Source organism: Mustela nigripes, chromosome 4 (assembly GCF_022355385.1).
Source record: "Mustela nigripes isolate SB6536 chromosome 4, MUSNIG.SB6536, whole genome shotgun sequence".
Classification (NCBI taxonomy): domain Eukaryota; kingdom Metazoa; phylum Chordata; class Mammalia; order Carnivora; family Mustelidae; genus Mustela; species Mustela nigripes.
In genome coordinates, this window is record NC_081560.1 from 87827680 (window position 1) to 87840722 (window position 13043).

The 13043-nt window shown below is 47.7% G+C and overlaps 1 protein-coding gene across 6 annotated transcripts in view; it reads right to left on the reverse strand.

Annotated features, from left to right (window-relative positions):
• The window catches only part of ATXN7L1 (ataxin 7 like 1), a 236254-nt gene that overhangs the window by 127385 nt on the left and 95826 nt on the right, over positions 1 to 13043 (reverse strand). Inside the window, exon 4 of one of the 6 annotated variants that reach the window (XM_059397023.1) lies at positions 1337 to 2508. The exons of the other annotated variants lie outside the window; for them this stretch is intronic. Coding sequence (XP_059253006.1) covers positions 2423 to 2508 — 86 coding nt within the window. The 3' untranslated portion in view covers positions 1337 to 2422. Of the gene's footprint in view, positions 1 to 1336; positions 2509 to 13043 lie in introns of those variants that run through there. 6 annotated transcript variants of the gene reach the window in all.

A 13043-nucleotide genomic window follows, 5' to 3' on the forward strand; every position in this document is an offset into this window, starting at 1 on the left:
AGACTGCCTCCTTCCTTCACAGACCCATGTTCCACACCATCAACTACTACATGGAAATGAAATAACTGGTGGTCTTTTCTCCTAGTTTTTTTTTTTTTTTTTAAAGACTTTATTTATTTATTTGGCAGACAGAGATCACAAGTAGGCAGAGAGGCAGGTGGGGGGAAGGAGGCTCCCTGTCAAGCAGACAGCATGGTGTGGGGCTCTATCCCAGGACCCTGAGATCATGACCTGAGCCGAAAGCAGAGGCTTAACCCACTGAGCCACCCAGGCGCCCTTCTTCTAGTTTGTTCTTAACGTTCTTCCTGTGGAGCATCTAGTTTCATCAGCCAGAGTTTAGAGCATGGAGGGGTGAAGATGAATGCTGAGATTGGCCACTGGAGGTTCATTAACATCACATCTTTCTTTTTCAACAGAAGTCCGTCCCGAGATGGTAAGCGTGGGGCTCTGGTGCAGCCTGGGCCACTCGCCTCCAGGGCCCGCACACAGAGAGACGGGCTGCATCTCGGTGAGGTCTAAGCTGTCATGTTGGAGTAACCATGGGCCTATGGACTTAGCTGGGGTGTGTGTGTGTGTTAGAGTGACCTACCCTGCATGGACGGTTCTGGTAGAAAGTGAAATGTAAACAGAGACCCCAAAGAAGCTCACAGCAGTGAAACTGCCCTCACACAGATCTCACACCACGGCTAGCAGCCTACACATCCAGCCCTGTTCCTCCTATTGGAATGCAGGGAGTTAGAAATGAAACGACCCTAGAAACTGAAACCTACTTATCCATGGCAATGTAAGAAATAACTGAGGTTCACTGGGCCCTATTACAATAAGTGTGTGGGGTATTCTCTTATCCTCAGATGCTCACTTCTTCACTTGTCTGCACCTGTTGGTGGCAGCTGGAGTAATCTCACCAATTCTGCTGTGTGTGCAAATCAACTTGATTTCCCTCCGAAAATATAAAAAGCAGTAAAGCGATGAAGTTACAATTAAGGTCCGTCACTGAAAGCACAGAAAACGTGAAAAGGCTGAGGAGGACTTGTCCTGAGGTCACCAGCGACTACTGAGTTGAAAGACTTGTTTTCCCCTCATTCCTTGCTTGCTTTACTGTATGTGATGCTGTGGTCAATCAACACGCCTTCTCTCATTTCTTGAAATTCCCTCCTCTTTTGGCTTCCATCACACTACTCCTGGCTCTCATGCTGGCTCCCCGTTAATCTGTCCATCCGTCCATGCAACCATTCATCCATCTGTCCACCCATTAATCCATCCATCCATCCAGGCTTCCGACAGCTAGTGACAAGCACTGGAAAAAATGACAAAGTATATTCATATCTGGCTTTACAGTTAAAAGATGTTTATATTATTTCATGAATTTCTCACTACAACCAAGTGAAGTGGCTGTTTGGCACCCCCACGTTACAGATGAGGAAACAGATCCTGAGAGGACCTGTGATTTATTTACAACAGCACAACCAGCAGGTGGCAGAGTGTGAACATGCATTCAGCTTTTCATTCCAGAAAGAATTCATAATGGCATTCTACTGCATACTGGTGGACTGTAATCTCTCTACTAGTTAAATGTCATGATCCAGTCAATATGTATTTATGAGACAGTGCTAGGTTCTGTGGGATCAAAGACTGGGTCCCTGCCCTTGTACAGTTTGTGGTCTAGTGGGAGGAGACAAACATTAATCATGTGTTCACACAATAAACATTTGTTTTTGGGGTATAAGAGAGTGCTTACTTAGTTATGGAAATCAGAGAAGTCTTCTAGGAGGAAATAATCATTAAGATGCATTCTGAAGGATAAGTAAAGAGTTAGCTTCAGAAAGAGGAGACAAAGAAAAAAAAATTGTATACAGAGAAGGAAAAGCATATGCAAGGGCCCTGTGGCAGAAAGACCCAATGAGCTGAAACGCTGAAGGTTGGCTTGACTGGCATACAGAGAGTGAAAGGGGGCCTGGCACAGGATGTGGTTCAGACCATGCAAGATTTTACAGCCATGAGAATGATTTCCTTTGAGCTTAAAAGCAATGGGAAGCCACAAGTCAAGAGAATGGTATGATTAACTTTGATCTTTGGTTCTGACTTTGGTGCGCAGGATGGATTGTAGAGGAGCAAGAGTGGAGGCACGGAAAACAGCTGGGAGGCTTTTGCACTTGTCCAGGTGAGAAGCGATGATAGCCTGGACCAAGATGGTAGTGGTGGAAATGAGGAGAAGAATCCCACAGAGGCCCCTCGCTCTGTGCAAGCCCATTTTCTCCCTAAACCCTGTCACCAAGAGTGTGCTCACGAGTTTGCAGCACATGGAAGCTTGTCCACACTGCAGGGCTCCGCTGGAGTCTCTTCTTCCAGGAAGCCTTCTCCAGACAAGGCCAGTCCTCCAAGATCTTTCAGAAGCTCTGTCTACCTTCTGCACTGTCCATTCTCACACCTGATTCTCCTCTATGGCTTGGCTGTTCTCCGGTCCATTCCTGGAGATGGCTTCATTTGTCTTGTTGTCTTGCTTCCTCCCTTTGGAAAGTAAATGCTTTGTTGGCATTTGCCGAATGGTATCAACAGGGCTCCTTTGGAAATTACATTTGTAAATGATTACTCACGCCAATTGCCTTATCTTTTTTCCCCCCTAAATTAAACACTGGTTCCTTAAATCTGTCTTCATGATCTTGTTATATCAAAACGTATGTCCCCAATTTTTCTATAATTTCCTCTAAACTCATTTCCACATTTCTCCTAGTAGAGAGTAGTTCCAGAGGGAACCGAGTGAGAGGGCGGGGTGGGGGGCAGGAGTGTAATTAAACAGGGGCTGTCTGATCAGAATTCCTATACCTTTTAATGGGGTATTTGATTAATCCTTTCCACAGGCACCATTATTCATGCCTTGATGGAATCTCATTTTATAGCCCTTAATACATGGACCCAATTTATCCACATCACATTGTATTCTAATACTTGTCATCCAAGTTATTAGCTATCTCCTTCTTAGTGTAAGATCGTCAGCAAGTTTGATTAGCTTATTCCCCAGGGATGATAGGGGAGATAAGAACAGACACAGTACAATATGACCACCCATGATTCTGCATTCTCAGAAGAAGACGGCCAACCAGGATCCATGTATGCGGCTGGGGCGGCCGAAACAGACGTGTGCCCCCCGGGGGAGGGTCTCCGTGTGGGACCCGGGAACCACAGCCACGAAGGGCTGACGGCCTCCATGCCTGGCAGTACTGAGCCACCATCCCTGATGCGGTTCCTTTAATAAAAAAGAGTGAGGCTTCTCTACTCCCGCTTCCTAAGATCCCCTCCCCCCAAGTATTCTTCCTGGGAGGCACAGCCCGCAAGCTCCCCTTTATCCCAGGACACCACTTCTGCCTGGAATTGCCCTTCTCTGGCCTTCGGGGCACCTGCCAGCCCAGATGACCCAGGAGGTGCCGGAGCTGTCGACTTCTCTTTCTCTAGCACAGAGGCGGCTCTAAGCAGGTGTCCTACTTCCTCTTCTCTGAAACCCAACCTGAGCCCTGGGACTCACAGGGGGCTTCAGTCCCTTGTAAGCAAGGTAGCCCGCGGCCCGAAAAAGACCCCTACAGGATCCTGGGCTCCAAGCCCCCAGAGTTTCCAATGCCCCTTCCTCTACGCAACCACTCCTCCTCAGCCCCATCCAGACAGAACTCCCACAGCTGCCCCTGGAGTCATTTTCCAAAGGCCTTTCACCAAAGTCCCCATATCACAGACTCCTGTGCTTTTCTGAGCCTGGCAACGGGAGGGTGGGGGGGCTCACTCTGTGGTGGCGCCCCTCCTTCCTTTCCCGTGGAGTGAGGGCCAGCCTGAGGCATTTGTTTCAGCCATCTGGTTTCCTCTCTCTCTCAGCTTGCAGGCGCCGGGGGGAAGGCAACTGTTCTGCTGTGACTGGGAGAAACTGAGGCCTCCTGCCTACAGCCAGGTGAGTGCGCCATCTTGGAAGAGGGTCCTTCGGCCGCAGCCAAGCTTTCAGGTGACTGCGTGACTACAAGTCATGAGAGAGCCTGGGCCAGAAGCTCTCGCTATGGTACTCCAGGCCTGGGTACCGTGGAAACCATGCAAGACAAGAAATACTTGTGGTTTTAAGCTGCCAAATGTTGGGGTCACTTGTCACACGGCAATGGGTTACTTATAAACTTTCCCTACTTCAGAGGAAGGTCTTGGTCCCCTCCATCCCTTCAATTCCCTTCTTAGACTCTGCTTTGATCTCTTCTTTCTGTTTAGTGAGTCTGGTGTCCCTCCGGTACCTTCTACTGACCTGTCGCTGGCCTCTACTGAGGGTCCTCATGGTCTCGAGGACTCCTTCCCTGAGAAGAAGGGGGATGCATGGTGGGAGGGGAACTCTCTGGGGCCTGGGTTTGAAATTCTAGCTCTTTGCCTGCCATTCAAAGTGACATCTAGACTTAGAACGACTTTTTGCAAAGAGCAGCCTTCCTTAGGCCATGAAGCTTCCTCTATGTTTCCGAATCCCGGGGCCCTAATGACTTCGGTCGGGCCGACAGGCAGCATAAAAAGCCTTTTTGCAAGGAATTTGTTCCCTTTTGTCTCATATGCTCATCTCCTATACCCTTTTCCCTCATCTACAGTTTCTGCAAAAGGTCGCATCTCATTTCAACTTTTCTGCTAAGCGCATCTAACACTAAGTAGGGATTCCCAGACTGGAGGGAGATATAATCTGGCTCAAGTGTTGCAAGCTGTACCACCCTGCTCCACCCCTCCTGGCGGCATTCCGCCAGCAGAGGTCACCATCAAGAGGAAGGAGGTGATCTGATTCTCACTTCTCCTCTAAATGTACAAGGAACAAAATGTGGCTTGCGATTAAAAAAAAAAAAAAAAAATTAAAAAAAAAATTCAGGTCACTTTTCCATCTGATTAAATCCTGGTACTTTTTACAGAGTCTATCTTAGGTTGATGGGGCAAGGTCAGATAACTAAAGGGATGCCAATCTCTTGGAAGTCCTGAAACAGGTGAAGTACCAGAAGACCGAAGCAGTGGAATGGACCCCAAAGCAGTGGTTCTCAAAGTCTAGCCCCTGGGCCCATGGCATCAGCATCCTCAGGTGGCCTAGTGAAAATGCACATTCCCAGGTACCAGCCCAGACCCGCCCAGGCACAAGCTCTGAGGCTGGGGCCCGGCGATCGGTGTTTTAAACAAGCCCCCTGAATGATACTGATGCATGGCTAACAGTTCAGTATCACTGACTTAGAGGATTAAACATCTAAATTATTCATTCTTTCATTCATGAGACATTGACTGAGTACCTGTTTGCCAGACACTCTGTGGCAGGGAAGAGGGATTACGAGGAACTCCTTCCGAGAGCAGTCTGCAGTCCGCCCTTCTCTAGCTTTATGACAAAGCTTAAAAAGAAAGCAGGAATTTGCAGACACTCATCCAAGGAGTGGAGATCATTCTTCACATGCAACTCTTTCCAGACGGGCAAGAGGCACACCAAAACAGTTTTATTTGTTTATTTTTTCCAGGAGTGATTATACTCTCAAAATCGTAACTTTTTGAAAGTAAGTAAACATGTGGATTTAATATATCATATCAGCTGGCTTAGCCTTTTAAGCTTTAAAAAAAAAAAAAAAGATGATGTGATATTGCCATGAATGAAATACAGAATTACCTTAGAGAGGCACTAAAATTCACACCTGTCTTGCTGAACAAACGATTCTCTTATTTCATCCTCCCGATGAAGTAAGAGTTTCCGTAAGTCTAGGTAAGTCACAAGAGCTAAGATGTACTGTGCGCTTCCTACGGCGAAGCTCGGGACATTTCTACATTTGATCTTCTCCTGCCCTTATAAAGTAGATGCCACAAACACACACGGTGGGTAGAGGAAGGACGAAGGCCGGAAGAGGCAGAAAGAGGCCCAGATGCAGCCCTCAAGCTCGCATCAATTACCCTCCAGGGCTGTTAGTCCAGTCCCACTGGGTCATTTTGTCGCTTATTAACACTACTGGTTATTGGGGAAAACGTAAAAGGAAATGCCACGCTCTCCTCAAAGATTTCTAGTAGGAAACTGCTGGCTAAAGCTCAACTGGGGGACTTCTTTCTAAATGATAAAGGTCACGATGGCGTTCTCCTTCAGTGTCACAGGTAATTAGGAGCTGGCTCTGAAGTCCTTATGGTGGCGGAGAATGGCGGAGAATCTGGTCCATGCTCAGAAGATCCAGCTCCGAGGAAACGCTCCACATTTGCTCCTCTCTCAGGGAGCCCCCGGGATGCTCAGTGACTCACTGTAATACTATCAGGGCAGATGATCTCCCTGTGGTTAGGGACGAGCTTGAGTTGATCCAGCCAAGCCTGGGCTTCCGTGACTGGGGCTGCCCGGTGACTCCGGCAGGCACGGGGGGAAGGGTGTGACCGATGACCCCAGAAGACATCAAAGCTGTCTGGCAGGACCAGCAGCACATTCAGACCTTGGCATGGGCACCAGGCCTGCCCTGGCTTGCGGAGTTCATCCGCCCCCAGGACTAGCCTTTATTTACAGGGGCGTCATAGGTCTCCCATGTTTTGGCGAGCAAGAGGCCCCAGGAGGCCTCTTCTGCCTATTGCATCTTTGGGAATGACCTGGTAACTTTAGTTATAGGCCACCAAGACAATCTATGGTCCATGCGGGTTGTGTAGAAGACCATGGGGGTTTCTCTCCGGCCATACAGGGAGGATGGAACTTGAGGTGAAGGAAACGCACCTGCCTTTCCCATTGACTTTCTATTATCAGTGCTTTTTGGAACACCAAGCCCCACCCGTCTCTCTTTCTAATTCAGGGGCGTTTGCTGGCTTCTGCTGAGACATTGATTTGATTAGTGGCATTCTGTGGGACTAGAGACATGAGAGGCAGGGCTCGCAAACGTATGATTCATTTCAGGAGTCTGAAATGAGAAACGCACCCATCACTGGCACGCTGGGGGCTGGGAGGTTCTGAGAAAGCATTTCGGCATGCGATGAAAAAATTTGCTTATGGCTACAATCCTGGGGCCAGGGACTACCCCACTGTGCTCTCCATCCCTGTGGAGTGAGGGCTTCGTGGGAAACCGTAGGGATTAGACGTTCCTGCATTGGGACACCCATGTGCCGCCTCATTTATCTACCTGTGACAGGGACAGTACTGGAAGAGAATCAAAAGATGACAAATTGCTTCTGGTTTTAAAGGAGCTGTTCAGGCTGGGTGTACGCCCAGGGGGAACCAGGTTTCATGCCAGGAGCCATCACTTCTTCCCGTCATGAGGCCACATTTTGGCAAACACCATCCCGCAGATGACTGCTGTCTCCTTTCACCAGCGGATTTAAAGACACTTGCTCTGAAAGCCCCAAATCCCGTCATTCTGAAGACGTGTGCAGCAGAGAGCAGAGCTGCCCACACACCGTTGGCAGGCAGGGCGGCAGGCATTGGACAGGAGTCCCAGATGACAGGGATTTTTCCCTTGTTGAGGCAGACAGATAACAGGGGAGTGATTTCGTAGGATTCCAGACTTGAGATACAGTATCAGCGAGTGACTCTGGGAAAGACAGACTTGCATGAGATAAACAGACAGAAATTTCTAGGAGACTGGCCACTGGAATCTGCTTTTGTGCATACAGCCAGTGGTCCAGCCAAGCCTGGTTATCGTCTGGCTGTGACCCTTCTTCTTCTTTCCAGCCGACGCTGCCTCTCTGACTACGGGCATGTAATTCGTGGTCAGCCCCCTCAGTCCGCCGGAGGTGAACTCCCCTCAGCCAGTCGGTGTGTGTCCTGTCACTGCCATACGCCGGAATTCGCAAGGCTGGGGAAGCCTTCAGGATGCTTACGGGGACAGATGCCGGCTGCTCTTGGAAATGCCACACTCGCGGTTACTCATTTCATCCTCCTAAAAACCTCTGAGACAGGCGCTAATTTCACCCTCTTTTGTGGATGAGGAAAGAGGCGTGGAGACTGAGGGACTGGCTGAAGGTCCCCTGGCTGGCGAGGAGCAGAGAGAGACACCAGCACACAGAGGCAGCTTGCTCCAGGGGCTGGCTCCTTCCTGACCTGTGCTGCTTCTCCTAATACAATCCTTTTCCAAACACGGCAGCTGAACCCCACACGGCCACTGGTCTGCCTAGGTCTTCCTGTTTCCACAGCCCCAACCCTCTGGAATTCAGTGCATGGCTGGGGCTGGACCTCAGAGACCATAATGTGAAAGGACAGAGGCTCATCTCCAATCCCCTATGTGCTTCTAAGTTCAGGCCAGGCGTTCAAATGTTTATTTTGTGCTTGTTTGTTTTGAACATGCCGTGTGTGTTTGCGGCACGGTCTTTGCGTCCTCCTTCCGTACCCAAGCACCTGGCCCTCTCTCTCACACCTCTCCCAACTCTGGCAAGGCTTCCACTGCCAGGGACTGACGTTCCCTGCCTCACCTCATGGTACATTGCAGCTAAAAACTCCCTTTTCCACATGGCAGCAAAGCATATTTATAGCGTAAGTCACATGCCAAGGCATTTTCAAGGTCTTCATTTCTAATAATAACCTTGGAGCAGCACCACCAAGCCCATTCCACAGATGGGCAAAGAGAGGCGGGAAGTCACCGCAAGGTTGCTAAGGAGTCCTAAACGGTTTGGTCTCTTGAGCCACTCACACCTAATTCTCTCTCCCGACTGCTTCCTCTCATCTTCCTGCTTAACAAACTTATCTGAGGCCTGGGAATGAGGGAAGCTATCAAGATCAAATTGTGTTGTATCTGTGTCTATAATCCAGCTCTCAGAATACTAACAAGCAACACTAAGCCCAGCTTTCTGCCAAACCCCATTCTCATTAGTAGGTTTACAGGCATGAAACACATACTTGGAGTTTTTGGCCCACACAATTCTCTCATCACCAGTTGTAACTAATCAGAATGCCGAGCGGATTTATTCTCAGGCGGAACGCAACCGAACGCCTTCAGCGTCTGCTCAAATGACCGTAACTTTGTTCTGATGGAATCTTCTGGCCAGGAAATGAAAGGATGGATCCTAGCCTATGAGCAGGCTGAATAATCAGGACAGTAAGGCTGTTTTTCAAGTAGTTATTACAGAAAGCTTGGATCCCATGTGAAGTGGAGACGAGAAAGCAAGAAGACGGAGACGCTGGTTGCCGGTCCGTCTGGAATTAGAAACTGGCCGAGGCTGGAAGTTTCATAAAGGTACACTTGCCTCCAATATTTTGCTGCTGCTGTGCATTTCTCGCTCCACGGAAAACACACTGAGGTTAGATTCAGGAGTCCTGAGCACTCGTCCCATCTCTGCAGCGAGCCGTCAGCGACCTTCGGAAGGTTGCGGAACTTCTTTGAGCTTCCAGAGCTGGGAAGCCAGCGCCCAGTCCCCCTCACTGAGTTGTTATCACGGTGAGAATGAAGAAGTTACTAGAGAGTGCTTCATAAATGACAAGATGCTCTAGAAATTGAAGATATTTCCAGAGATACGTGCTCACCCTCAGAAGGCTGTAGTGAGAATAGAAGCCTCTAGTCTCTGTGTTCAAAGGAATCATCTTAGAGAGATGCTGTGGCTAAATGGCATTGGGCCGCTCCCAAATGGACCACAGGAAGGCAGTCTCTGTCATGGCATTCAAAAGGAGGCCAAGGGACACTATTTTACTTGTTCACCCTCTCTACTCATGTTCACCCTTGAGTCCTCTCACCACCATAATGTGAAAGGACAGAGGCTCATCTCCAATCCCCTATGTGCTTCTAAGTTCAGGCCAGGCGTTCAAATGTTTATTTTGTGCTTGTTTGTTTTGAACATGCCGTGTGTTTGTTTTGAACATGCAAGGCTTGGCACAGTGGATGCTCACAAACATGAGACAAATCAATGGGTGCCAGTGTAAGGATTTCAGTCCCTAGTGTAGAAAATTCACCCATAGGAAAGGAGCTGGGCTGAGGGGAGAATTTCTGGAAGCCTGAGTCTAGGGTGAATGGCCAACATGGTCCCAGTGACTTCCCAAGACAAGCTGGTCACTCTACCAAGCGTCATACTTAAATATCCATTTTGCCGCCTCCCAGGTGGCAGGCGGCAGGGAACAAAGTCTCTGAACTAAGGGAAGTCTGGTGGAAGGCACGTGTGTCTCCGAGCTCCTAAAGAGTGGATCCCTAGAGATTTAGAATCTGGACTTTTTCTTTTCCCCCTTGGGCCCCGATTTGTTTCCTTTTCCCGAGCTGACACCATCCTCTCACTGTGAGGCATCAAACAGAATTTCTGCTCCATCAGATGATCACCTTTAAGCTCTTTCCCTGACCTCTGTCACTGGCTTCCTGCCACTAGTTAAATCTACCAAACTACCAGGGGAACGTGTGGTACAAAACTGCAGGACTTGCACAAGGGACCATTAGAAGTGCCCTGTGCGATATTCCCCAGGACACGCACAATGCAGAACCACCGTCCGGATCAAGGGCTGGCGGGTGCAGGAAGCAGGGAAATTACACTTTGGGCTAGTGAGGAGTTGTGATCGGCGGGGATTTCCCCTTTAAAAACTTATAGGCAAAGCCTGCCTGAGACCATTCAATATTCATAAGTGGAAAGCAGAGACGGTGTTTCTGTTCCGCCAAGAGCGATAGCTATTTATCACAGCAAATGACTGAAATCGTTGTACGTACAATGCTTTACTCAGTGCTGTAAATTATGGCATACAGAAGATTAAACTTAAGCCTAATGCTACCCTTGAGCCTCAACAGCTGAGTCCTATAAATGGCTCCCCGTTAAAAAGAGAGAATCTTTTTCCTGGTTACTATTTAAAAGTGTAGTTCTATTAAAAGCTTGTCTTAAACATAAATTACCAGGAAACCTGCCCCCGGCCCCAGGCAGGCTCTTTCTTGGGGCACTGACTCACAGAGTCACGTCTACCTGAAGCATGTGCTGTGCTGACCTCCAGAGGGGAGGCAGACAGAGCCCATGGGGGCAAGAGGGACTCACGGTGAGCAGAATGAGCACTGAAGCTGGGCTCTGCCAGACCTGAAGGCTTTAAGGAGACCTTCAGACTCTGAATGATCCTGAACCCCTTAACACTTCGAAGAGCGTATTTCTTCTGCTATCTGCTGGTCTGTGAGGTGTCATAGAACCCTGACCTAAGACTGAAGCCCTGACTTTCCTAGCTAAATTTTATTCTCCAAGCACTTGTTTACTCAAATGTGGTCTATGGACTGAAAGCACCAGCATCACCTGGAAGGGCATCAGAACCACGGACATACTCAATCAGAATCTGCATGTTAGCAATTTAGCATTTAGCAAACACCTGGGGGATTCATATGCACACTAACGTTTGGGAATCAAGGGATAAGAAAGCAGGAGTCAGCAGGGAGGGGCCCCTTCATTTTCTCACTAAAAATCTTACACATGACAAACAGGACGTATGGGAACAGGGCCTAGCAGTACAGCATAGGGTTCTGAATTCTCTGTTGTCCAGTCCTACTTCAGAATGTTTTCAGGAACTTGACAGATTTTTTTTAAAGACTGGAAATGAGGGCACCTGGGTGGCTCAGTGGGTTAAGCCGCTGCCTTCGGCTCGGGTCATGATCTCAGGGTCCTGGGATCGAGTCCCGCATCGGGCTCTGTGCTCAGCAGGGAGCCTGCTTCCCTTTCTCTCTCTCTGCCTGCCTCTCTGTCTACTTGTGATCTCTGTCTGTCAAATAAATAAAATCTTAAAAAAAAAAAAAGACTGGAAATGAATGTATCACTCTGAACTAGACAGATGTCCAAGAGCACCCCAGGGTGTAAAATGGAGTGAATTAGCCAAAAGTTCATGCTTTAGAAATCAAAAAGGGTGCCTCTAATCTGCCTGTGAGTTAGTAGGCTGAGAATGCATGGCAATGTTTTGGGCCAAGATTTCAACTCTTTATTGTAATTACCAGTTGACTTTAAGTTAAGAAAAAAGTGTACAAAGGTCTTTGTGTTGTTTGAGAACACCGAAATCCTGGATAATTGTAGCCTTTACTAGGAAAAAAATTATTGTTCAGTATGCATGTTAAAAACTTAATGGCAATCACTACATAAATAAATAAATAGATAGATAGACAGATTTTTTAATATATAAAATAAAATCTATTCTGGCCAAACTAGCAGAGAAAAAAAAATGGGAAGAAGTTTAAGAAAACTTGGTTAATCTAATGGCTAATCTAATGGAAGATAGGAAAGGAGAACAAAGAAACAAACAGAAAGCAAGGTACACAGAAACACAAATTAAAATACAGAAATAGGTCCAAATATATAAAATAATCACAATAAATGTAAATGGATAAGACTTACCTATTAAAAGGCACTATCAGATTGGACTTTCACAAAAGCCAGCTATATACTGTTTACAAGAGAGGAGCCCAAGACAAGAGAACACAAAAGAATTGAAAATAGGGATGCCTGGGTGGCTCAGTCATTAAGCGTCTGCCTTTGGCTCAGGTCATGATCCAGGGTCCTGGGATGGAGCCCCACACTGGGCTCCCTCCTCTGCGGGAAGTCTGCTTCTCCCTCTCCCATTCCCCCTCCTTGTGTCCCCTCTCTTGCCGTCTATCATAAACAAATAAAATCTTAAAAGATAAAAGAATTTAAAATAAAAGATTGGAAGGAGACAAGACAAACATTTATTCACCAAAAGAAAACTGGGTAAGTTAATCAGATAAAATAGGACCTAAGGGGAAAGTTAATGAGATGAAGACTCCACCATTAAAAAGACATGTGTCATAAACTTATATGCACCCAACAGCACAGTCTCAAAACTGTAAATCAAAAGCTATCTGAGTTCCAGGAGAGCCTGACATACTTATAACCGTCATAGGAGACTTAAGACCCTTTTCTCAGAGGGATGCCTCAGTGGTTCAGTCGGTTAAGTGTCTGCCTGCTCAAATCATGATCTTGGTGTCCTGGGATCAAGCCCCCCATCGAGCTCCCTGTTCACATAGAGTCTGCTTCTCCCTCTCCCTCTGCCCCTCCCACTGCTCATGCCTACACACTCTCTTTCTCTATCAAATAAAATAAAATCTTAAAAAAACCCCCAAACACAAAAAGCCCCTTCTCAGAAATCACAGACCAAGCAGCCAAAAATGCTCAGGATATAT